Source organism: Polyodon spathula, chromosome 7 (genome assembly GCF_017654505.1).
Source record: "Polyodon spathula isolate WHYD16114869_AA chromosome 7, ASM1765450v1, whole genome shotgun sequence".
In the NCBI taxonomy this organism is placed as follows: domain Eukaryota; kingdom Metazoa; phylum Chordata; class Actinopteri; order Acipenseriformes; family Polyodontidae; genus Polyodon; species Polyodon spathula.
The window spans coordinates 55,809,224-55,834,745 of NC_054540.1; the positions used below are offsets into that span (position 1 = coordinate 55,809,224).

Genomic DNA, 25,522 nt, shown 5'->3' on the forward strand with positions numbered 1-25,522 from the left:
GCATTTTCTACGATCAGTCATGAAATATTGTATGTCAGGCGATGAGATGAATGCTTTTTTTTTTATTGTTCTTTAAAACTCAGAAACCAGAAAAGCAAAGGCGTCCTCCTTCTCCAGCAGGGAAGAGGCCCCCCTCCCCTTCCAACCTGCCAGGGCAGCGCCGATCTCCCTCTCCATCCACAGCCAAGAGACCCCCCTCTCCTTCCACAGCCAAGTAAGACGCTGATTTGTATTTTATAAAGCTCAAGTTCTTGTAGTAGATAAATTACTGTGCATGCTGATTCGATTTATATAAACAGGTGATATTTTGCATGCATGTCGTACACAGTTTTGTTACAGAATTCACTTAACAGCATGCACTCCAGAATGTCAAGGCCATGCAGGTCAGACACACAGATCTGAAAGGCTTGCTATTCTTTTCTAACTCCTGCTTTGGCATCCTGTATCTGTGCAGGTCAAGCCCCCGGAATCGTCCCCCGTCCCCCAGTGGGGTGAAGCAGCGCCCCTCTTCTCCGCAGCCTGCTGTGAAGCCAGTCCCCATCCAGCGTCCCGCTCTAACCCCCACAGGACCCCCCACCCTCCGGAAGAGAGAGCCCAAACCAAAGGAGAGCCCTGCAGTGGCACCCGAGTCTCCCCAGACCCCTGAGCCTGCAGTGGCTGCCAGCAGCAAGACCAAAGAGGGTGAGCATCTGCTTCAGTTCAGTGTACAATTGCTCACATTTTGCCAATTTGAAAATGTTTTAATTCTGTGTAAGGGGATCACGACAGATTTGAGGTCTTCAAGTACGACATTTGGTGTTTTTAGATAAGTTTTTTTTAACTCGAGCATGTTAACTTTTTTAAAATAAGTTTTATTAAAAAAAAATAATAAATTACTGAAGATTTTAAAATTGGAGCCTAGTAATGGAGAAGATTTGTGGCCTTGCACTAGAACAGAGCTCCAAGGGTTAACTTGATGATCCATCTTGGTTTACTGATAATAAAAACAGTTCTGTGTTTTGTCAGCCTATGGTAAAATAATAATCTAGGTACCTCCATCTTGTGGTCAGAATTGGGTTTTGCAACCTCCACCTCACTGCTGACATAATGGAGGAGAAAAGCCATCTAAAAGCACATGCTAGAAATGATAAAGATCTGTTTGCCTGTACCTGTTGTTCTGTTTTATTATTTATATTAAGTCTCTTTTTTTAATGGAACTTCACATTGATTTGAGTACACATTGTATGTCTAATCTGATGCTTCCTTCCTGTACGGTATATCTTGTCTTGTATTATTACTATTCGTTATCTGCCTGCTCTTACACTGTGCCCCTCGTGTGTCGTGCTTGAGAATAGATATTTAACATTCTCTCTCTGCTCACGTAGATCACTAGCTCACAGCACACTGCAGGTGTTATCTATGGAAACAAAGACCCATTGATGGTCGATGCAGTTTACTGATACTGTTTTAAGAGGCCAGCAGCTTTCATATAAAGACTTGATACAGCCCAGACTAGCCCAGTTTGTATTTTTTTTTTCTATAAATGATCTACAGTTGAAAAGGTTATTTGCAAAACCAGCCACCTCACTAGAAAAACTGTCAAATGATCTGTTGGCGCATTCTTTCAGATTTGATGGATATAAAGCATTGTCCGCTTGGCAATATCTGTAAATGTCACTTGGCATTTATTTTCAAAATTGGTTAGCAAATGCATCTTGACTTGAAATTTTGTGCTGAGACAATTTGCCAACTTTTAGAATTCTGCTGCCTAAGGGTTTAACTAGAGTTAATTATTATATCTAACATGACCACTGGGTGGCCATTCAGCTGTAGAATTCAGTTTTAAGTATTCTGCTCTTCTTATGAAACTGCAAAGCCTTAGGTGATCTTATAAACATGAACTGCAGTCAGTCTGCAGCACTCTTTCCTGCATGTCACCTATGAAGGTTGTTCTTTTCTTTACCTTTTAAATAAAAATGATATTCCCTTGCTGTAAACAATTAAACGATGGTCTCTTATAGAATTATCCATTTCACTAGTAATACTAATAAATGTATGCACGTTTTTGATTGTACATACAAAGTTATTTATTAGATAAACAACTCTATTCATGTGTTTATTATTGTTGTTGTTATTATTATGTATTAATATGCAGCTTGTTGTCTAGATCCAAGCACCAAAAATATTGCAGGGACCACGTCTGCTGAAGAGGCAGCTAAAATTCTGTCTGAGAATCGTCGCCTGGCTCGAGAGCAGAAAGAACGAGAGGAGCTGGAGAGGGTGCAGAGGCAAGAGGAGGAGAGGTAAGCATCGAGCAGGTCTGCAGCCAGACCACCTTGCACTCTGATCTCAGAAGCTAACCAAGGATGGGCCTGGTCACTGCTTGGGTGCGATTCCTCCAAGGAACACTAGCAGTTGCTTCCGGGCTGCTTTTAAGGACACTTTACTGCTGGAGATGGCACTTTTAAATTCCATTTACTATCTAATATGCGGACACTATGGCATTGTTATGAAAAAGAAAGACATCTCCTCAGTCTTTTTAAAATGTAATTTAAAAACTTTAAATTCCCCTAACCCAACTGTGACCAGTTACCCTAGAAATAAGAGGCCAAATTCTGGTTGGTGAAATACAAAGAAATTGTAAATTCAATTCTGCTATTTGCTGTGAGCGTAATATTGTGAACATCGTGCGGAGATCAGAGATGACACATTGTAAAATGTGGTGTATCTGGAGCTGTTGAGCAGGGAGAGTCGTATTCTCCACCCTGCATGTTAACACTCCCCTTTGGCTTCACAGGATAAGGAAAGAGGAGCAGCAGCTGCATGAGGAGGAGGAGAGGGTCAGACGGGAGGAAGAGCAGCGCAGACTGGAGGAGGAGAGGAAGAAGGAGGAGGAAGAGCGAGAGCGCTTGGTGGAAGAGGAGAGAGCCAGGCTTGCGATAGAGGAGCTGGAGAAGCAGGCTGAGCTGCAGCTGCAGGTGAGTGGAGCAGGGTAGGGTGTGTGACTGCATCGGTGTGTCTGAGTCTGTCCTTGCGCCTTTCTCTGTCACTGCCCATTTCTGCATGCCTGTTCCTGAGTCTGGCTCGTCTCTTGGATTCTCAGAGAGAAGAAGCTGATGCCCTTGCTCTGAAGGAGGCTGAGAAACAGAGGCTGGAAAGAGAGAGGGTAATGCAGAAGAACCAGCTGGAGCGTATTGCGAGGAAGAAGGTGGGGATCACAGAATGGTGTTGGGTTGGGTTGTGGTGCTATACTGAGAGATTATACATTCCCTGCACAGTGTACAACCAGCAGGTGACAGCATGAGAAATACAGCTGTGGCCAAAAGTTTTGCATCACCCTATAGAATTAATTAATTTTGCTTCATGAAGTGAAATGAATCCTGCTGAATAATGTTATGTTAACATATAAAATTACATACTGCTTTGTACTTTTCCATATACTTGGAGAAAAACTGACAAAAACTGAAATTTTGAATGTGACATTTTGAAATCTTAACATGTAATACTGTACTACTATTATGGCTACCGGTAGACTTTTGCGACATCATTTTGTGGTTTCTTTGATTACATGATGTTAAATAAAATATTTACATTTATATTCATATAGTTGTTGTTTTTCTGTTTGTTTTATCTTTTATCCTCTCAATCCTAAAATGTTAGGTGTTGCAAAACTTCTAGAATAAAGCAGGTGTTACAATGCAACAACGTTTTGTGATTTTTGTGCTCTGTAAAAACATGTCATACCATAATGGACTACAGGACTAAAAAAAAAAACACACAGTGCAACTGTAAGAACTCAGAGCGTGTATGATATACTTTCTGATTTTTCATAACTTGTTATGCATCTTTTGTAACAGAGGATTGAAGAAATAATGAAGAGAACAAGAAAGGGGGAGCAAAACGATTCAAAGGTGTGTTTTGTTCTATGATACATTTAGTATGAATATTTATAAACCTGCCAACAAGACTGTTGGGTCATATTAACAAAGTTATTTAAAGATTAAATGTCAAACTTGATCTAGTTCTGGAAAACAGAGATGATGTACTGTGTTACAGCATTTGCCAAAAACCATAGAGACAAAAAGTTCCCTGTATACTAAATATTGTATGGGAATTAGAACCCTTCCAGTTAGCATTCGTTAGCCTACATTGTAAATAAAAGCATAAATGACCATTATGTTATGTTAAAGTAGCATACCCATTTCAGATTTACATATTCTATCTTTTTGCTACTTTGTTCGTCCAACAGCTGTTTATCATAAGTTAAAATAGTTTTATTTTTCTACAGAGAGATGAGAAGTCTGATAACCAGGGCTCTGATGATAATGATGAGGAGGACAAGATGTCAAATCCTGAGAGTGATGACAAGGGTAAAGAGTAAACGTCTCCTCTTCTACCCATGATTACCTGGAATCTATGCCACTGTTAACTGTGTATCTTTACTCACACACTTTTCATATACATGTAAATGTATACATATATGCCGTATAAGTGGGCATTATTAAGTGAGCACAGTTTTTATGCCAATCAGTTAGTTATTTCCTGGAGAACAAGAAGAAAGGTTTGTTACAAGGAAAGATGTGCAAATGTCTGTGTAGCTTTTGCCTTTTTAAGGAAGAGCCCTACCAAAGTGCTTTAACAGATCAGGTAGTTGTAGTACTATCCTGAACCATGTCTTGTAACAGATGGAGAGGAGAACGAGACAGATGACTTTGAAGAAACAGACGCCCCTGAGGAAAGAGAGACTAAAGTTGTGAGCATGCCAACAGAATTGGAGACTGAAACTCGGGGTCACCCTGAAGCAGAGGGTGTGACTCAAGATAAGGAGGCTATATCTGAAGTGGGAAAGGGAACCCCAGAGGAACCAGAAGTGAAGGTTGTATCTCCTGATGAGCGTGTGGTGACGGGAAGTGTGAATGGAGGGATGGAGGTTGAAGACAAAGAGAACAACAATGGGAGATATTTAGAGACTGTCCAGCCTGTAGCAGTCAGGTTTGTAAACTGCTATTCCTGTTTGTTTGGTTATTTATTTATTTATTTATTTATTTAAAACTGAGTTGAAATAGAAGTAAGTTGTTTTGAAGGTTTAGCATTGATTTTTTTTTTTTTTTTTTTTTTTTTTTTGTACAATCCTTTTAAGTGGGCTAGTTGTGCAAGTTTAGTGATTCTCTATACATAGTAAACACATTTACTCATGTGAAAGAAACTTTTCCAAATTGATAGCAGAGTGTACAGTCCAGGATGCATCATGTATCTGAACTTGTATTTTAATCGGATCACTGAATAATCTTCATTGCTTATACTTACTTGATGTGAGAGATGTACTTGGATGGGTTTAGTGCAGTTAGTTTTGTGTTCTTCACTATCATTTTGCTTTTTGATTTTCAGCCTAACCCCCAAATCCATGCTGGTGGAATCCTCCGAATTCCTGCATGTGAACGAGGATGACAAAGTGGGACGTTTGCCGAACCTGAACGGGAAGTCAGGCTCTTGGACCTTTGAGGAACTGATAGATCTTGGAGTTCATTCCAAGACGGCTGTAATAACTGTAGACAGCATGAACCAAAACCTAATCGACATTGCAGGCATTCCTGAGGGCCCCAAAGTCGCTTTTGAAGATAAGACTGTGATGGCGATGAGCAAGCCTATGGAAGCTGTGTCAGGTAGGGTCTCTTCAGTCTGTTCTGCTAGTGACGTGGTCTTCTGTTTTAAATCAGAAATTCAGAAGAACTTCAGTTTTGCGGTCTTTCCGAGCAAAAGTCATGGGATCTATTCCTACTCATAACAAACAGCTTTCCTTGGGTAAATGCTCTTTCTATCCTAACAACTAATTTATTTTTTCTGTCTCTCCTTTTAAATTATTATTTTTTTTTTTTTATCAGAAATGTAATTGCTGCTGGCCCGGAAGGTCTGTGATCGTTGCACTCCAAGAATCCTGTCTCTTACTAAGTGCTGGAGAGCTTTAATAGGAAAAAACTAAAAAAGATGCTGCTTTGAGGAAGAGAGTGAGAGAGAGAGATAACCTGGTTGCATCAAGATTGAAACCATGGACCGCGTTGAAGAGCAGGAATGCGGATTGCTCATTTTGCACCTCAATATACATATGAAATATGCTTCAGGGAATTCATTCCTTTACTGTCCTGTGCTGCTTTCTCTTAGATTTCACCTTAGTGTGATTTTTCTTTTTTTTTTTCATGGGGAGCAGGGGGTTTCATAATTTATTCAGCCAGTTTCCTAACGTACATTTATTGGTTTTAGTCCATACAATGTGTACAGTAATATTCTCTCGATTTTTGCAGTAAAAAATAGACGTGGATGTGTGGTCGAGAACAGCAAAAACAAGACTTTAAAAAATAAATAAATAAATAAATAAATTCTCCTTTTTTAGATATTTTTGGTTTTATTGGCCAGTTTTCCTCCATTACTATCCCCAAACCTAAGTGCTCCCCAGCCTCGCACCACTGCCTAAAAAACTCCCCAGGGAAAAGTGGGCTATTAGCTTAAAAAGGCTTCCCCGCATGCGCTCTGTTAGTGCCTGTTTCTGGAAAGTCTTAAGTGGTGATCTGGAAGGGGTAATTTCCGGGTGCCTAAACCCAGTGTGTGTTCTAAATAGTGTCTGGAGGCTATGGCTATTGGATATGTTGCCTTGCTGATATAAAGATTTACATTTCGTTTTTATTGGATGTGTTCAGGAGACGGGCCGCTGCATCTTGTTTAGTAAATTGTTGCAAATACATTACTGGCTGCCACAGAGTGAATGCATCTTAGCCCTGCCAGAGGCCAATGACTTGTGCTTAGAGCTGTGAGGTCTGCTGTCTTCAGCCGTGGGATGTTGCCATGTCTTGGTGTTTTAGGTTGAATGTCTTGTATGCTGTACAGTGATAGCAAAAGTTGACTAAGGCATTTCACAGAAAAGATGGGTAGGTAGGATCTGCCTTCGGGCACTGCTAGAGTGTAAACTCTGAAGGTTAAAAGGGCAACCAAGAAACACATGCTGTCAATGTTTCTGTCCTGGACCAGCTGTAGTGTTTTTTTTCTTCTTTAAAATTACGTGAAGAAATGTCTTGTTGTTTCTCTTGGTAAGCTTAGCAGCTGGTGATACGCTGCATGATTTGGAGCTCTTTTCAAGCTTTTTGGTAGAACAGTACTTCAGTGTTAGTATTGCATACAGTCTTGTAGTAATTGTACACTTTGCACAGGCAGGGGATCCCGTGTTTCCCAAAGTTCAGCGTCTGGAGCTAGTAATGAGAGAGGGTTTCTGAAGGGCCACAAACACACACAGGAGCCCCTAGGGGCTGAGCTTCAAATGTCGGTGGCCTGTTTTGAATGAAAGGTTAATTGGTGTTGTATGTGTAAGTCTTTTCAATGTTATGTTCTTTTAAGTAGTGCTATTGCAATATTACTGCACTAATAAAGACTAGGATAAACTCAGTACTGTGGCGCTTACCATTTAAATACTGACTTATTTTTAAATAAATATAATTTTGTTTAGCATTTATATGTATAAGTATATTTCTACATATTTTCCGTGTGTGTGTGTGTTATTGTATTGTGTGTACATAAACAGTATTAGGCCATGAAGCCATTTTGTTGCTGGTGATACTGAATCTTTAACTGCTTTCTTGATTCTTCATAGTCCTGTTTCATTTCAGATTCGCTTTGTTGGACTTGAATCTTTTTGTTTTGTTACTTAATTGTTCAAGAAAAAACAGGTCAATTGTACTTTAATAGACTATTTTGTATGTAATCGTGTGTTTGCATGGGTTCAAAAAATATAAAATACTGCAAGTTCTTGAATAAAAATTGCTTAATGCTCTGGCTTGCGTAATTCCAGCTGGTTACTGCTTGCAATACCGCTTGTGAAGTTTCTGTGTCTGCAGCAAGAAATATATGGATCAAGCCAACACTGCTGTGAGATTTATTTATATTGATGCCGTAAAACAGTGCAGATTTAAAACATTTTCAGTCCCTTTTGTGAAAGAAAAAAAGCCCTGGTTGCAAGGGTTAATCAAGTACTGGAATTCAGATCCTGGTGTAGGACTGGTGCCTCCCATCCCCATTCTCTTACAGGAGAACAATTTGAATGAATGGCTAACTGGTAATGCCTAAAATACCATTTTTTTCCATGTCCTCTCCCATCTGTTTGTTTCTGAGTTGAGCTTACACTCCTGGGCATACCCATTATCTCTGAGCAGATCTGTAGTGTCCAAGCAACTAGTTCTGCAGAGTTTCTGTAATGTAGGATACAGCCTAGGAACTTTGGGGCAACTGGCCTGCTGCCTCAGAGCGCTGCTGGTACTTCTGTGCATCTCGATTTAAACTTGTTGCATGCATTAACCTATTACTAAAATAGCCCTACATCTGGCTAAATAGCTTATGTACAACCTTTGTACTTTAGATGCCTTACTACATGAGTTAATGACTTGTCTGTTCTTTTGGGAAGCCATTTGTATATAATGCAATACTAAAATATGAAAGTTGTCAACATTGTTTTCAACCATAGGGATGAATGCGCCCCTTTTCCCCTCCTGAGAATGTAATGCTTACAGAAAAATCCATGTATTGCAGTCTTGTTAAAGTGTTTGTATCCTTACCCCGACCCCACTACTGACTAAACATTGCTTTATTTTACCAGATCGCTTCTGCATAATCTGCTGTGAAGAATTCGGTTCATACTTCAAAAAAATTATATATGTATAAACTTGACTAAGTTTGTTTATTTTGTTTTGTGTGCTTTTCAATGTTAAATAAAATCCTCAGACAGGAGAGACGCTGCTTATAAAAGCACAGATTTGTCTCGTTGGAAACCCTTTTTGTCTTTTACAAACAATAGTAACAACAGCCCCATTCTGGTTGCAATGTTTTAGACTAGAGCAGTGCCTTAGATAAGAATAGGTTGTGTATTTTTGTAAAATAACTTATCCTGGACATGACAATCATTTTGCAAGCGGTCTCTGAAGATGTCTCTTGCTGTGCAGCTGTTGTTGAATACTCTGTTCACAGCTCTATGTGAATAGATCTTAAATGTACTGATAAAATATGTACTGTTTAAATAAAGTTTTGCAAAATTAAAAAAGGAAGAACATATTGGTGTGGAATGTTTGATCAGCTGCTGTCTAGATTGTAAATAAATACACAGATGCATGTGCATCATTTTCACCTACTTTATTCTTGCATTTAATTGCCATTTCATTGGAAAATGTAATGTTACTCATTTCCAATATTCATGATTACAGCAATTCATCAATATGTATGTTTAGAGTACTGACACAATGTGTTACCATGCTCAGCTGCCCTGTTATAAGATTACTGTTTGCTGCATTAGGTGTTTCCATATACTTAATATTTTGTAAAAGCTCAAAGTGTTGGTGCTCCAGCAATGCATCTGATACTTTGATTATCTGCATAACAATTATGTTCCACTAACTTCTGCGAAGCGGCCTGGAAACTGCTTTTTTTTTTTTTTTTAGTAGCTGGCAAAGCTATACATGAACACTTGGCCATTTTAAAAGATAAAATACACAGCAACACACATTATCTTGAGATGCAGAAGAACAAAAAATGATATATATTTGTATCCCTACATGTTAATTAATACATGTGCTTACATAAAGTATTTGCTTACTATTATTTAGCCAACTCATAATCACCCTTAAAAATGTTTAAAGCTTTATTATATTAATGCTGCTTTTGAGAAAATCCACACTACTGTCTAGGAGCACAAGCATTCCAGAAAAAGGCTATTACTCATCAATGCAACTCAGACCCTTAGCAAAGAGCCACAAAGTAACTGGTTACCATGCATGCTTACAAAGTCTGAAAAGATGAATTACTTTAATAGATAAATGATGATTTCTTGGGGAGGAAGCAGTAAAAAATAAAATTATTTAAAACCTGCATCGTGGACCATCGCTAACACTGCCATTGATTGCTGATGCTTTTGGTTTGCATTACATCTGCAGCTGACTCAATTCTAGTAATGCTGGTGCCTGTCTAACTATAATTATGCCAGGGGCGTGCTAGTGCAACTTGAATTACAATACAGGCCCACTATACTGAACTTGTTTCCAATCTAAAAGAATTCAAATCGTTTCTTCTCCCCCTCAGTGTGTACAAGCCTGTACCCCTGTTGCTTGATGGTGCTGTTTACAGCTTCTTGGCGCAGTCCGGGCAGTAGATGGCTTCACTGTGGATGACAAAGCGCTTGTTGGCCAGCGAGAGGGAGCACTTCTTGCAGGTGAAGCAGTACTCATGCCACGATTGTCCTTCGTAATTCACCACATTGGTACCTTTCCCAAATCCTTGAAAATGAAGAAAGAACATTATATATTATAAAAATGTTAGCTTGCCTAATGTGTTCTCTTTTAAACCCTGTTGATTGTCTTCATTTGCATTCTGATTTCCGGTTTCTAAGCTAGCATCTATCGCTGGGGATAATGACCGCTAAGCTTCTAGTCTTGGAACTGCAATGGGTTTTGTATTAAGCATCCTAAAAACACAATACAAATAATTTGGCTCAAAATTGTAACAGACTGCTTTCCTGCAAGATAATGAATCATTTGGCTGTGTAATTGGTCATGGTCAATTATCTATCTTATATTGCTAACTGAGTGTCATTCCTTAACTACTGCAGTGCTGTGAAGTGGCTTGAGATCACGTAGCCTCTCAGAGGTATGGCCATCAGTTGGATTTTGGTTCAAAGCTGCAAAAGGTCTGGGCTATTTATAATGGGATTTAAGGGGTCTGGTGTTTGGACTCCTAGGTCAGGTCTGGACCAAGTGAAGAGTGATTCACCGGTGATGGGGTTTTCGCAGCCGGAGCACTTCTTAGCCACGGTGGTCTTGTAGCAGTCCACGCAGTACAGGTTGTCCTCGTGGGCAGTGAAGCGCTGCCCAGCCAGGGGTTTCTTGCAGGTGTTGCAGACGAAGCACTCAGAGTGCCAGGGCTGGTCCTGGTAACTGACCCCACCAGAAGTAATGGCCTGTGAGCAATGACAAACATGAGCACATGCAGGCTCAGACAACAGGGCTGCTTGCTCTCCTGACCTGCCCCCCTCCCTCTCAGAACTACATTTAAACCACATTCAATTGCTACGGTAGGTTCTAGTTCAGCGGCACTGTACCTGTACTACAAATTGTTGCTGTGTAACTTGTTTTTCTCTCTCAGGCCACTGACCCATGCAATACACTGCAAGCCATTGATAAGAACACCCCTGTACCTACCCGGTCCAGTTTGAAATGAAGGTGCCCCAGACACAGATTACCAGCTAGCCAGGTTTGTCAGCTGGGAGAGGAGAGAGGGGAGACTGTTACCTTCTTGCAGTGGAAGCAGATCTTGGCAAACTTCTTCTCGTGGCAGGAGGTACAGTAAATGTCCTCTCCCTTGGTCAGGAAGCTCTGCGACCCGATGGGCAGCTTGCACTGGAAGCAGGTGAAGCACTCCTCATGCCAGGTGTTGCCCTTGTACGCCACGCTCTGAGTTCCTGCACAGACCATGTGTTTTTATATCAGTTAACGTTTTCTGACAAATCAGGTACAACACTCGTCCTTTCACTAGTTGCATACACACACACAAGAAACAACATATTGAGAAACCAGCAACACACGCACACCTAAACACATGCACACCTAGAGGGGCCAGCACTGGTAATGCATAGATGCACAACAGCAGGAGCCAGCACTTCAGTACATGACACCTGGATGCTCTTGCATGCATGGTACCTGGCAGAATGGGTTTGTAGCAGCCATGGCAGCGGGTCGAGTCCTCCCTGGAGATGCACTTGCTGCACAGGATCTTGTCATCCTTGGCGGAGAAGGGCTCGCTGCCCAGGGGCTTGTAGCACTTAGCGCAGCGGAAACAGTCCTCGTGCCAGTACCGGTTCTTATGGTGCAGCTCCTGCAGAGACAGCAGGGCACTGATTGAGACAGCCGTAACACAGCGTTAATGAGCCCTACCATGTACACAATTGAGATGGTGTTTGGGGGATCAGTTGATTCCATACATAGATGCAAACCAGGGAGAAATTGTGTAAAACTGGGTCCTATTTTATCATACTCTTAACACACAATGCATCTGAAGCTTTACACTTTTAATTAACATCCATTTAATTATTGAAAAAGGAACTACTTTTAGTGGTTTTTACAAAAAGGCTCCTGATCGTTGCTTAAGAACATATCCTTGATTTATAATAGCTACTACATTGTTTTTAAACGCATGTCCGGACCCTAACAGGAGCCAGTTTGTTGGGCTCCTGCCCCTCACCTTGGCGTCTGATCCGATGGGGCGCCGGCACTCTGCGCAGGTGTTGGCGCAGAACTTGTCGAAGCAGCGCAGGCAGCTGTGCTTCTCGTCCTTCTTGATGTACTTCTTGCCGTACAGAGAGTCGCGGCAGTAATGGCAGTCGAAGCGGTCCGTCATGGTGTTGATGGCGTAGCTGCGTGGACCTGCGTTAAAACAATAGAAATGCAGTACACAGTCACTACAGTAGCATTGTGATCACCGCCCTTTCTCTCGCTCTAGAATGCGTGTGTCAAATAGCTGGTTACTAGTATTCATACATTTTCGACCATTCACAGCTTCATAGATATAGACCTGCTATACAGGGGTCACATTCTTACAGTAGGTTTCAGAATGTCTTTATAGATTTCCTCGAACTTGGTCAAATCTTTACGGAGGAAGTTAAACATAACATGCAAAACAGGGCTTCCCAGTTAGTGTGTGTTAATAACCGTCCAACCTTAAATACCAAGTTTATATAGGTTTTATAAATGGATCTTATGATTGTAGTGCATCCTCAGGTTTCCCCCTTATCCTGCAGTTGCAGTACCAGCATTTCACCAGTGAGAGGCGCCAGAGTTCAACTCAGCTGGACGCTGCCTTGCAGAGTAAAGCTGCTCTGTTTTAAATCGGTCCAGTGCAAACCACACCCAACAGACGCCTGTACTGATCTTAAACAGAAAGCTTTGCAACAATCAAAAGAGGGAGAGGAACTTTTCCACTAGTACGAGACTCACACAGTCCTTCAATGGCTGCTCTGAATAGCCCAGGGCTGGGGAATCTTTTTCCAGGGAATCTCCCCAGATTTCTTAATAGTTATGCAGTTTATACTACCAGCCAGGCTGATTAAAAGACCAGCACACCCACACTTTACATGCTTATGTTCATAAATCATGTCCCCATTTGTCATCAGTGGAGCCTTGGTACTAAATAATCTGTCTGTGACTTGCAATGACATTTCTAAAGAAATCTATCAAAGTCACCGATGGCACAATTCTCTTTCTGAAAGCTCCCTGGTAGTGTGCAGGGCAAGGCCTGTAACACTGTCTAGTGAATGTCAACTTTATACTGTCCAGCTCCCCAAACAGATTTGAATGTGACGGGGGAGGGGGGGGTACTCACTAACCCCTTTCTCTTTATTGTAGTCCTATGAAATTATAAAATCCTGTTTTGCATTGAACCTTTAATTAACCTGATGTTGGCATATAAAATCGCAGATGGAACAACAATTCTGATAACATGTTCCCAGCCTGTAGTTCCTCAGCAAATCCCATCTGGTTCCTTGAAAACGAAGTCAAGCAGACCAGCGCTTCGGCTCGTGTCTGTTCAGCATACACAAGCTGGATGTGCAGCATTTCAAAAGATATTAAAAGAGGTGCCTTTTAAAAAGACGCTATTGAAGCCAGAAAAATATCAAGCTGAATTTGAGACAGCAGATGGCTTCACTGCTCCAAACTGACTTCTTTCTTCTGTCTACCTCATGCCAATTAAATGCAGCCGAACGACATTAGGTCATAGCACAGCAAAACTTTGTGCATAGCTTATAACCGCACACATAATTATGAACAGATGCTATAACTGCCCACGTAATTACAACCAGATGTCAATAAATTAGAGGGTATCAGCATTAAGCCATACAGAACAGGGTTCTAATGACATGTTTCCATGTGGGGAGGGGGGACTTCATCGTATTTATAGAAAACATAGATCAACCTTTTCATAATGCCAACATATCATTATCATCATCATAAATCACAGTCCCTTTCAACCAATAAAGAACCTCACCCACGAGCATTCCAAGTTCCAGCCAGCCAGCCTCACACACTGTAGCCTTTCTCATTGAGCAGCGACACGTACAGCAGCATTAATCATCCCTGGCTTCAGTTTCATGTGTCGAAGCTTCAACCCTCTACTGCCCTGTGTTCAAGGTACCAAGTCAGAGAAAGAACGAGCAAACTCGGATCACAGTGACGCCTGGAGCGCCGTCGAGTTGAAAACTTGACTGTGAATGAAGCGGAATGGCACTGGTCTTTGCATGGCTCGTTATTTAGAGTTACAGCTCTGCACAGAAGCTTGACCCGCACCCAGGTTGTGTGCAGTTTGTTAGCCCCCATCAGATCAGGTTCTTCCCATTCTACTGGAAAAGCTTTTGGACGACCTGTTCTCCTCCAGCCCTGAATCCAGGGAATGATTTCAGTGTCAAAATATGAATTCTCGGATGGATAATGACTACAGCTGTGCAGTAGGGATCACTTGCAAGTCCAGTATTAGTCATCCTAAACCCTAGTGCTGGGGGTGCAGACAGTGCCAGGATTCTGCTGTGAAGTGCCCACCTGCCACCATGTCAACACTGAAGAGCATCAAATGCCACGTAGGCTTTAGAGGGGATCTAGCATGCCAGAGAAAGATACAGAAAATTGACAACACAGAGCCAAGAAATTCAGTTGAGTATAGCATAGAGAATTCAGCACTGGGGATCTGAGACCCAGCACATTCAATACAAGAGAACTCAGCACCGGGGATCTGAGAGCCAGCACATTCAATACAAGAGAACTCAGCACCGGGGATCTGAGAGCCAGCACATTCAATACAAGAGAACTCAGCACTGGGGATCTGAGAGCCAGCACATTCAATACAAGAGAACTCAGCACCGGGGATCTGAGAGCCAGCACATTCAATACAAGAGAACTCAGCACCGGGGATCTGAGAGCCAGCACATTCAATACAAGAGAACTCAGCACCGGGGATCTGAGAGCCAGCACATTCAATACAAGAGAACTCAGCACCGGGGATCTGAGAGCCAGCACATTCAATACAAGAGAACTCAGCACCGGGGATCTGAGAGCCAGCACATTCAATACAAGAGAACTCAGCACCGGGGATCTGAGAGCCAGCACATTCAATACAAGAGAACTCAGCACTGGGGATCTGAGAGCCAGCACATTCAATACAAGAGAACTCAGCACTGGGGATCTGAGAGCCAGCACATTCAATACAAGAGAACTCAGCACTGGGGATCTGAGAGCAAGCACATTCAATACAAGAGAACTCAGCACTGGGGATCTGAGAGCCAGCACATTCAATACAAGAGAACTCAGCACTGGGGATCTGAGAGCCAGCACATTCAATACAAGAGAACTCAGCACTGGGGATCTGAGAGCCAGCACATTCAATACAAGAGAACTCAGCACTGGGGATCTGAGAGCCAGCACATTCAATACAAGAGAACTCAGCACTGGGGATCTGAGAGCCAGCACATTCAATACAAGAGAACTCAGCACTGGGGATCTGAGAGCCAGCACATTCAATACAAGAGAACTCAGCACTGGGGATCTGAGAGCCAGCACATTCAATACAAGAGAACTCAGCACTGGGGATCTGAGAGCCAGCACATTCAATACAAGAGAACTCAGCACTGGGGATCTGAGAGCCAGCACATTCAATACAAGAGAACTCAGCACTGGGGATCTCAGAGCCAGCAAATTCAATATAATATAGAGAACAATACTGGGGATCTGAGAGCCAGCTATGTTTTAATACAAGAGAACTCAGTACTAGGGATCTTAGATCCAGCAAATTCAATACAGTATAGTGCATACAACTTGGTATCAAGCTTAGCGAGCACGTTTCTGCCTCAACCCTGATCACTGCTACAATTTACAAAGAAAAAAAAGAATTTACAAAACAATCCAGCGACTTCACATGGCTTCATGTAAACCACAAGCCAGTCCCAAGTCACGCGGCTTCATGTAAACCACAAGCCAGCCCCGAGTCACGCGGCTTCATGTAAACCACAAGCAGTAACAAATATTAACCGCCACTTGCTTACCTGAGTGCCTCTGATTAGCCATTGCTGACGCAGAGCTGTGTGACAGAGAGAGATAGAGAGAGACAGAGAGAGTGAGCGACTGTCCAGCCGTCAGCTGATTAGGCTCTGGGCAGTGTGGTGGCTGACCCTTCCAGGGGAGGGGTATAAATACACCCTCCCATCCCCTCCCAAGATGAAACCTCCAAATCCACCTAGAAGCCATTCAGACCATTTTAGGATATCCAGCAAAAGAATAGGAGCCAGGATAGAAAGGGCAAGAGAGGGAGGGGGGGGGGGGCTGGGCAAATACCTCTGGCATTACTACAGACAGAAAAGATAGTGTGAAAGGTGTATGTGTGTTTAGAAGTGTTCCTGGCTACCTCGAAGCAAGCTGAGAGTGTATTTCTCATTCACTCTTTCTGTGTCAGGTCTGTCATCCAAAGAGTGCAAGATCTACACCCTCAGAGAGATTGCTGTACAAGGGTAGCTGTTGCTAACAGGCTCCAGTGAGGAGGTGATTATAATGTGCGTGTGCTGCCTGTTAGCGTGTGCATCCCTGTGAGTGCATGTACACGTATGATATCCATCATGGGGCATCAGCGTGTTACTGTATTGAAGAACAGGCTTTATTAAAGGACAGCACCCTTTTCATTTCATTTGTACTGCTGCCTTGCTGGTAATCAATGGATTCTTGAGTGTGTGTGTGTGTGTGTGTGTGTGTGTGTGTGTGTGTGTGTGTGTCAGTGAGTCGGTGTGTCTGAGTGGGATGGAATGACTCGTACAGGAAACTATGTTATTGTGAGTCTAGCCAAGTTTATACAGCCAAAAATCCAACATGAGATAAAGTATTTTAAACACAGCATTTATCAATTTGACGTTTCCCCTTAAACTTGACCTACACCATATAAAAACTTTCACTCAAAGGAATGCTGCAGACAATGGATTTAATAAAGACACAAAAAGAGTAAATTCAGTCCGGCACATTGGAGCCAGAAAATTCAACTTGTATTGAGAGGCACATGAATCCTACGAATTTAATATGAGAGCAAACTGTAGTGACTCAAATTCAAGTGTAAAAAGGGTCTTGAGTGGATTTCTGCGAAGCTCATTTGCAGTAATAAGTAAACTAATCTAAACAAATGGGGAGCGAGTTTGTGGTCAATTTAAATTACCCTCTCGTTGGAAATGCTATTAGAAGGCTCTGTTTGTGCCAGATTGCATTAACCAGACCACTGATTTACAGCAATGTGTTTTGGTAATGAATGCTGCTTCCTCCCTTGAGGTCTAGTTATCAATAAAGAATTGAGTCTACTGGACCCAATTAGCCAGGACACAATCCCTCTCTATCTCCCTCTCCCTCTCCATCTCCCTCTCCCAATCCCTATCCCTATCCCTCTTCCTCTCCCTCCCCCCATCCTCATGGCACTGCTCTGTTCTCACTGATAGCAGCTAGGCTGCTGACTAATTCTTTCCACTTTCAATCCATGCTCTGGACGACGAGGGAGCCAGCAGCATTATGATCATCACCCTCCTCTCTCTCCAAAATACTTTACTCAAATAATCGTTCACTAGTTTCTTTTAGTATTCATGCACACCCTACCACGGACAGCTTCATAGAACAGACAAGCATTCTGTTCACTAATTCTTCGCAATGCCTTTCCAGAACTTCAAATAAAATCTTAGTCCAGACCAGGTTTTTACTCCAAGCAGCACAATGAACTAGTTCAGGACTGGAATGGATCTCGCGGGCCAGAACTGAGAACCACTGATCTCAACGTTTATCATTGACATTTACAAAGTTTCTTTTAGTAGTTCTGCAGTGTCGGGAACTGCAGCGTGGTATGACCCGTTCCTGGGAAGGCCAGTGTTTAGTAGGGATCTGATATATTGTTCAGAAGGGAGATCTGTGTTTTGCAGCTGTTTTTTCACTGTTTCTGCCACTCCATGTGCATACCTTGGCTGCTGTCCTGTCCTTTGCTGCCCTGTGCAATGCTTAATGGGTCTGGATGGAAAGGTCTGGTCTAGACCACAGGACAATGTTGCATTGTCTTCCAGTTAACTAAAATTACATCCCAATGGATGCCAGTTCTGTTTTGGAGCGCTCTGAAACCAAAACACCTCTCTCTCTCTCTCTCTCTCTCTCTCTCTCTCTCTCTCTCTCTCTCTCTCTCTCTCTCTCTCTCTCTCTCTCTCTCTCTCTCTCTCTCTCTCTCTCTCTCTCTCTCTCTCTCTCTCTCTCTCTCTCTCTCTCTCTCTCTCTCTCTCTCTCTCTCTCTCTCTCTCTCTCTCTCTATGTGGAGCGTTCTGCTTTAATTGTATGAATAAAAATGACCTTGGAGGAACAGAATTTGAGAATTAGTCAGAGGAATTTGGCTAGAAAGAAACAACTTTAGCTACCAACAAGGAGCAATTGATTTATTCATTAGTGTTCTTGCTAATTATGCTGCTCAGATTGTTACAATACAATAGAGTTTGCTTTTATATAGCGCTCTTCAAGCAGAGCATCTCAGGTCCTGCAAATACTGAGGATCAAGGCCAGGTAGGGCATTAGAAGTAGTGAGCAGAATTTTAAAATCAGTCCTGAATTTAACAGGAAGCCAGCGCAGTGATTTAAGAAGGGGAATGGTGTGTTGTGAACGGCTGGGGCATTTGAGCACTGGGTAGGAACGATAAGATGCAAAATACCTCTCAGCACCCTGTAAGGTATTTGACGTGTTACCGTTCCTAACAGGTTTCTCCTGCAGCCTGTCGGAGTGCTCTGCAGTCTGTTGTGTGACAGCCCGTCGCTGAGATAGCTGCCTGTCTCCACGCTGCGCTGCCCCTGAGCAAGAAGAGAGGAATGAGACTCGCTTTGCTGCTGCTGCACACAGCAGTCTAAGCCCCAACCAGTGGCTACAGAAATAGCCAGAACCCTGCAAGCCAACCCACCCACCAACCCACCAGAGAGACAGAAGCACTGCAAATGGGATCAACAGACGAGCTGCACAGCTGAAAAGCCCCCTCCCCGCTTGTGGAATGTGCAATTGCTGCTGTTCAGATTACATTTTGTGAATAAAGACTGTGTATAGATGGACAGTGACACCTGAATACAAACAGTTATGATACAGCCATCAAGTGCATTGCTGTGCAGCATGATTGAGCCAAGTGGCTCTCCAATGTTCCGCTAAAACAATTTGCTTCCAGAGTTTCGGGTTGCCTCACCCCTTCCTCGCCTGCCATCCTGCCAGAGCTTCATCGACAACAACACAGGGGCACAAATCAAACAATGAGAAGCCCAAATGTGAAATGGAAACACAAACTGACCTGATCCTCTTTACTTGATGAAACAGTGAACTCTCTCTGAGAACTGCAGCTTGGAGACTGAAACGCACAGAATCTGCAGCTTGGAGAACATTTCAGTCTGACGTTTAACACACATTCTGCAGGTCTCTTGTTTTTTCAGGGTCTGGCACATTTCCTCATTTATTTATTATTATTCTTTAATCCTGCAAGTTTTCAGTTTAGTTCAGCATTTCATTTGTTATAGATTATTTTATTGAAATACGTAGACACCTCAGTATAACACTATAGAGCAGCTCACTGCTGCATGCTATAATAGCCTTCGCATTACAGTCTCCCTCCCCAAAAAGTCATTTGTATTTTTCTCTTCTTAAAAGTAATGGTTTGGTTCTAGGAAGTGGTATATTGTCTGACAAATAACCCCAGTTTAGTACAAATGACATTACAAGATGTGAGTGTTTTTAGAGAGTCCTCTTCTGCTGTACCTTGCTGTCTCCTCTGTTGATGTTTTTGTAATGGAAGTTTTATAAAGGCAAAGGCAAATGGGGCTGGCTTGAACTTGGAGTTATGTATATGTAGGGTTACACCTCTAAAGTCATCCACAAACCCAACTCCAATGACTGGGATTGAAAAAAGAAATGCACAAGTTCAGAGAAAGGTTCCCTGCCCTGCGTTCCAGTGTTGGTGTGGAATGCTGAAGCCCCATTCCCTGACATGGAAAGAGGCCCGCATTGTATTCAAACACCAAAGGAGACCAATTCATTTGAAGAGTGTGCATGAGGGATGACATCACGGTAAAGGCAGTGATTGTAAAGATTTGTCAAGAACCACAAGAACAGGCCTGCTGCTCCCAGGCTCTTAACCAACAAACAGCTGCCTCTTGAAAAAACAACAGACAGCGTCTAAACTAAACCCATTCACAGATCCATAACAGGCAAAGGAAGCATTACTGCTCCCCTGAAGAATGCTGTGGATAGGGAACAGGCTGCAACGACTCCAGCAGCTGGTTAAACCAACACCATGAACAGTTTCTATTTCTATTCTGTAGTGTTTCCTCTCCTCCTTTAGAAGCTTGCCCCCTCAGAGCCAGTGGACAGTCAAAAGCAAACATTTATCTTGTCTCTCAGCACCCCCAGTTCCCCCCCAGCTGCTGCCTCACTTCACAGTTGCTGGGTGACTGTTGTTCTCTTTGACTTCTTTACTATCTGTGTAAGAGGGCTATAAAAACATTGACTGACTCACTGTCTCAACAGAACACAACAGGCCGCGGTCACCATGGCAACCCTGACACACAGCACTGTGCCAGAGGGGTGTCTGGGGGATAGCTGGCCTTATCGCTGCCTGCAGTCTGGGACACTAGTGCGGGCGGGACAGCTGCTATCAGTACCAAGCCACCCGGGGCTTTGTCAACTTACAGAATAGTGATTGTATCCCTCATTGTGACTGCTGTATGATAAGGAAAGATACTGGCTTTTAAAAATGACAACGGGTTATTAATGTAGCCTTTAGCAGGGTCATACACATATGTTTATATGAGGAAGTCCATGCAGCAATAAAGCAACCCACAGAAATGTCTTTGAGGAAATTGCCAGAGCTGCCCTTTATATACAGTATGGCTGACTTGGACAAACCCTGAATAAAGTTGCCACACTATTACATGCGTTTCAAACAGGAGCATTAAAACGCACGTGTCAGCTTTCCCAGGTTGCGGTTCGAAAGAAACAGCCCTTTGTTATGTGCCAGGACCGATCAGAGGACTGAGGTTTCTTCCCATTACCGTCTTGAGTCTCACTTCTATCTGCCAAGCAGCCAGCTTGGCACAATGTTCAGTAAGGGACCGAGGCACTGGGAATCACCTTTCACTCAGCCGCTGTCCACAATCCAGATCACTGCTCAGGAATCTCTGGGGTCTCACTGCTCTCAGCACTTATCCCATGTAGGCTGCTGAGGGTTAAACAGAGGACTACGTGCTCTCTGATATTTTCAGGGAGTTGGGATATGAGTAATGGAAGCAGAGTGATTTGTTTAACAGCACGTGACTGTGGCATTGTTGTTCAGCTTATCGTGGTTTAACGACACCTCGTCTCCTTGCTTCAGTGCGCACCCTGTTCACAATCGCACTCCTAATGAATTACTGTGTGATTCGTTTTATTACAGTCAACCCACAGTACAAATACAAAAATAAGATGCTCAGTTTTAGCCCCAGTGCCCCCCTCCCCGAGAGATCAGGGCGGATATTTTAATTTGCTAAACGATCCTGTCGTAATCTTGCTGCCTCACCCCTGCACCTCAATCTTGGCAAACTGTGTGCATTGTTTCAGAGAACAAAGTTCAGAAAACATTAGGCCAAAACCAGCAGAACCATTTCCCGTGTGTGTGTGTGTGTGTGTGTGTGTGTGTGTGTGTGTGTGTGTGTGTGTGTGTGTGTGTGTGTGTGTATGCGCGTGATTCATGGGGAGGTTTGTTTTCAAACTTGAGACTAGAGATTTCATTGCGATGTCATGCCTACCAACCACTCCGAAATCACACCTCAACCGAGTGCAAAGCTGTCATAGAAATGTGAGAAATCTGAGCAGACACTTTCCCATGATAGTTCAAGTGAGAGATTGTTTTGGCCAGTGTCTTCATCTGTATTAAACAGCTACCATACGTCACTCCTTTACAAGAATTCTTAAGTCATATTTGTTTTTTTTATGTCAATCAAGCTCCTAGTCTAACGTTATAAAAGCATCCTCATACTAAAAGCACAGCAAAGTGTAATAAAGCATAGTGAAAACATGTGAAAACATAGGGAAGCATTGTAAGGGACAGCGAGGAATGGTAAAGCATATTAATCTACAGGGTAAACTATTCTAGAAGCATGGTAAAACTGCAAAGATCCTGCAGTAAGCTTTTAGAAGAGCGTTCCATTGCTACAGTATATCCACTGAGCCACAGAGCCAGCCTGCCTTCCTAACAGAACTGCTACAATGAGAAGAGGACTGTCAAACCAGTCATTAGACTGGATGAAACCTGGACACATTCCCACAATGGACCCCATCTGCAGGAAGCCACAGACAGAGCAGTGGCATTCCCTTCGGGAAGCCTGGTCTAGGCTACTGCCCGCACCTCTCATGCCAACCTTGCCTCTACAATCTGCAATGTTAATGGTTTAGCACTGAGATGTTATTAAACTTGCTTACACATAGCTTTCCTTCAGTTCAGATCAGCTGTCCAATATAAACGAGAAAGCCAGTGTGGTCTAGTGATTAGCTGGAATAAGAAGTCTACAGTACGCGCATCTGCGTAGAAATTCTGAACTCCGGTAACAGCAATTTGTCACCCACTATATGAGTAACTGCATGAAGAGCCACTTGCTGTCACCACTGTGAAGAAAGATAGATAGATAGATAGATAGATAGATAGATAGATAGATAGATAGAGTTATGTGTGCAGTGTTTTTACAGCAGCGTTGTTGCAGTACAGAGGGATTTATGTTACACTTTTGGATTGCACACTGTTTGTTCAGGTACTGTTGCTAGGTTTGTTCGGCAGGAATGACATCATGTTCTTGGCTAGCCTCACAATAGGACACGGAAGCAATAAAACGGTCCTGTGGGTTTGGGTGGGAGGACTGAGCAGATTGACCTGTACTCACAGATTCCATTACCAACACACACACACACACGCACACACACGCACACACACACTCAGTGTGTTTAGGTCAAGTGAAAAGAAAATCTGAATTATTCTGCAGGCCTGTGCTTGCTCCAGAGCTTTGCAAACAGGGAGGTGATGTCACACCTCATGTGTCAGCCCTGGCCGTTGTTTACTCTATGTGATGCAGAACGGTTGCCATGGTGAAGCAGAGAGTCAGCAGGGCATCCAACATCATCTTCCCGTGTGGAAAGTTCAAAGTCTACAGCATGCTCCAATCGCAGGCACTTCATTTTAAAAAGAGGCAATAACCAACAAAAAAAGTCAACAGCAGTCAACCCGCATGTACAGTGCCCCTAGTGGACAAAACAAACTACTGCACGTTAATTACAACGAGCAGACCAAGGTGAAACTATACACTTTGCAAAGCGACCTGATGGACTGCATTCGTGTTTAAAATGCTCGTCCAGTTAAAATGAGCACCATCATTCACCACGGTCTCATCTCTGAGCATGACAATTTACAAGAAACAATACGAGGAGCTAGCATAAAGAGAATATGCACATGAGTGGAAACACGTCTCTATAACAGGTTTCGGACTGTGGTGTGCTCCGCCATGAAAACCCAATGCACTTGATTGCGATTTCAATCAATCCAGAAGATGCTCCCGACACACACACATATCAGTGCTGCAAACCTGGCAAGATTATTTACACATCCATAAACACGCTAACAAGCCCTTACTATATCATTACTGACAGCTATTGCAAAGAGCTAATTACAGTTATGGTACCAGTCTCTACCAGGATGCCAGCGTGTCTCCAACAGCGAGAATCGACACGTTTTACTACAGCTTTCATTGAACAGACAAGAACCAATAAGCACACTGAAATGTAGCCGCGGAACAAATTCACTCTTCAGAGCACCGAAATCTAAGTGTTGTTTCTAATGTGTTCTTACAACTCTAATGTAAAAGTTATAACCCCCCCAAAATATATCATATATATATATATATATATATATATATATATATATATATAATATATATATATATATATATATATATTATATATATGATTTGCGTATCGTCTTATTGCCGACCGTGCAAATGTTATCTTGACAGAATACTTTTTTACAATAGAATCTGTTGGGATACCATCACCCTTGGCTGGTCTATCAGGGTATGCTGCAAAAAAAGACTTTACTTAAAACAAATAATAACGATTCATATATAAAATGCAAATTGCATAAACATAAATAAAATATATACACCGGAGGAAATCACTTCATTAATGCTATTTCATTGTGAGCCGCTCACTCACCGACACCGTTCTCTTGTGCAATCCTGCTACCCTCTCGCTCTGCCTCCGCTGGGATCTGAAAAGAGGAAGCCGGTCTGCCTGACTGCTTGCTGGTTTAATCATTTAAAGGAAAAAAAATCTCAAGGGGTTGCCACCGGAGACGGGATTTGGGATTTGAACCAAACCCCACTAAATGCACATGAACGATGATCTCAACACACGAATTTACAAGCGCTCGCTGCTATTGGCCAGTCACATAAGCGATATCTCGATTGAGTTCAAGTGCAAAGCAAACTTCTTCAACACATCTTGCTCGAATGTGTTCGCTTCACCGGTACTGCAATATCACAAGGAACCGAGCAGCTCTTCAAACGATTTATTCTTAAGGAAACTGAACATTTGGGTGATCAGATGCAACAGTAAATTGCAAAAATAAGAAAGTTGGCATTTTATTTGTGGGTCACAGATGTTGCGTTTACCTTCAAGGGTTCAAACAAGGAGATAAAACTTCAGCGCCGACAACCAAACCCACAGTATAGGAGATATCAGGTGTATAGTTTCTCTTAAATGAACATGGATTAATTTAATACAATACAAACATACTCCTCACTCCTTGGTTTTAATTTTTCCAAAAACATTTATTTAAACGTGATTCGGGTAAAATCATAACTAATCCCCCCAGTAATTTACAGCTGCAGAACTCGCATATCTGCAGCACATTTATTTTGAGCAAACGCGTGTACGTGACAGTATATAACATTATAGCAGTAAAGAGGCGTGGCTCTGCTTCACAGTAGTTGGGTGAGCGGCGTGTGTTGAGTCAGTACTTGAGTTAGTCTATTATTGCTTGCGCGCACAGAAAGAATCTCTTTTAAAGTAGTTTGTCTCCTTCCACTCTCCTGCCTGGGGGGAGCACGCCCTCCTCCACGGGGCAGGTCCTCTCCTCCTCCATCTGTGGAAACACAACCATTACCTACCTCAGGAACTTGCCTCCAGGAGCTGGACTTGACCTACCCTCTTCAGGGAGAAAAGGCCAGGGGATTATTCCATTGCACCACAGGAAAGCCATGTTCCACACTGACTATAAGGTCAATTAACACATTCTTTGGATATAAAGGAAGGAATCAGCTAGATTCAAACCCAGTCCCCCAAGGAGGAACAGCACAGCATGCTAGTGAATTAGCCCCCTGTGCCATCTCACTCCCATGAAAGAGCTTGCTTTATCGTTGACTGTAGAGGAAAC

The 25,522-nt window shown here is 42.6% G+C and overlaps 2 protein-coding genes across 16 annotated transcripts in view; one reads left to right on the forward strand and one right to left on the reverse strand.

Moving 5' to 3' along the window:
- The window catches only part of map7d3 (MAP7 domain containing 3), a 28,876-nt gene extending 20,080 nt beyond the window's left edge, over nt 1-8,796 (forward strand). For 11 of the 14 annotated variants that reach the window (XM_041256010.1, XM_041256012.1, XM_041256015.1 and 8 more), the window contains 10 exons: nt 84-214; nt 455-681; nt 2,135-2,282; nt 2,777-2,957; nt 3,083-3,187; nt 3,837-3,890; nt 4,268-4,349; nt 4,665-4,971; nt 5,368-5,642; nt 5,862-8,796. In XM_041256010.1, coding sequence (XP_041111944.1) covers nt 84-214; nt 455-681; nt 2,135-2,282; nt 2,777-2,957; nt 3,083-3,187; nt 3,837-3,890; nt 4,268-4,349; nt 4,665-4,971; nt 5,368-5,642; nt 5,862-5,869 — 1,518 coding nt within the window. In that variant the 3' untranslated portion in view covers nt 5,870-8,796. The remainder of the gene's footprint in view (nt 1-83; nt 215-454; nt 682-2,134; nt 2,283-2,776; nt 2,958-3,082; nt 3,188-3,836; nt 3,891-4,267; nt 4,350-4,664; nt 4,972-5,367; nt 5,643-5,861) is intronic. The other 3 variants (XM_041256011.1, XM_041256019.1, XM_041256022.1) reach the window with 1 other exon arrangement.
- Nucleotides 8,797-9,129: 333 nt separating this feature from the next.
- fhl1a (four and a half LIM domains 1a) lies at nt 9,130-24,430 on the reverse strand. 2 transcript variants are annotated; one of them, XM_041256026.1, is made up of 6 exons: nt 24,301-24,430; nt 12,241-12,422; nt 11,700-11,874; nt 11,292-11,461; nt 10,774-10,960; nt 9,130-10,280 (listed from the first exon to the last, which is right to left on the reverse strand). In XM_041256026.1, the coding sequence occupies exons 2-6, from the start codon at nt 12,394-12,396 to the stop codon at nt 10,126-10,128; spliced, it is 843 nt and encodes a 280-aa protein (XP_041111960.1). In that variant the 5' UTR covers nt 12,397-12,422; nt 24,301-24,430; the 3' UTR covers nt 9,130-10,125. The 2 variants fall into 2 exon arrangements, with proteins under 2 accessions (XP_041111960.1, XP_041111959.1); XM_041256025.1 differs by lacking the exon at nt 24,301-24,430 and adding an exon at nt 16,085-16,223.
- Between the last annotated feature and the right edge of the window lie 1,092 nt (nt 24,431-25,522).

Bases quoted from the DNA above. Each gene is read 5' to 3' on its own strand.
- fhl1a (XM_041256025.1), bottom strand. From the start codon at position 16,106: ATGGCTAATCAGAGGCACTCAG. The intron at 12,423-16,084 runs GTAAGCAAGTGG...GTTTTAACGCAG, and splicing joins GGCTAATCAGAGGCACTCAG to GTCCACGCAGCTACGCCATC. The intron at 10,281-10,773 runs GTGAATCACTCT...TTCATTTTCAAG, and splicing joins CTGCGAAAACCCCATCACCG to GATTTGGGAAAGGTACCAAT.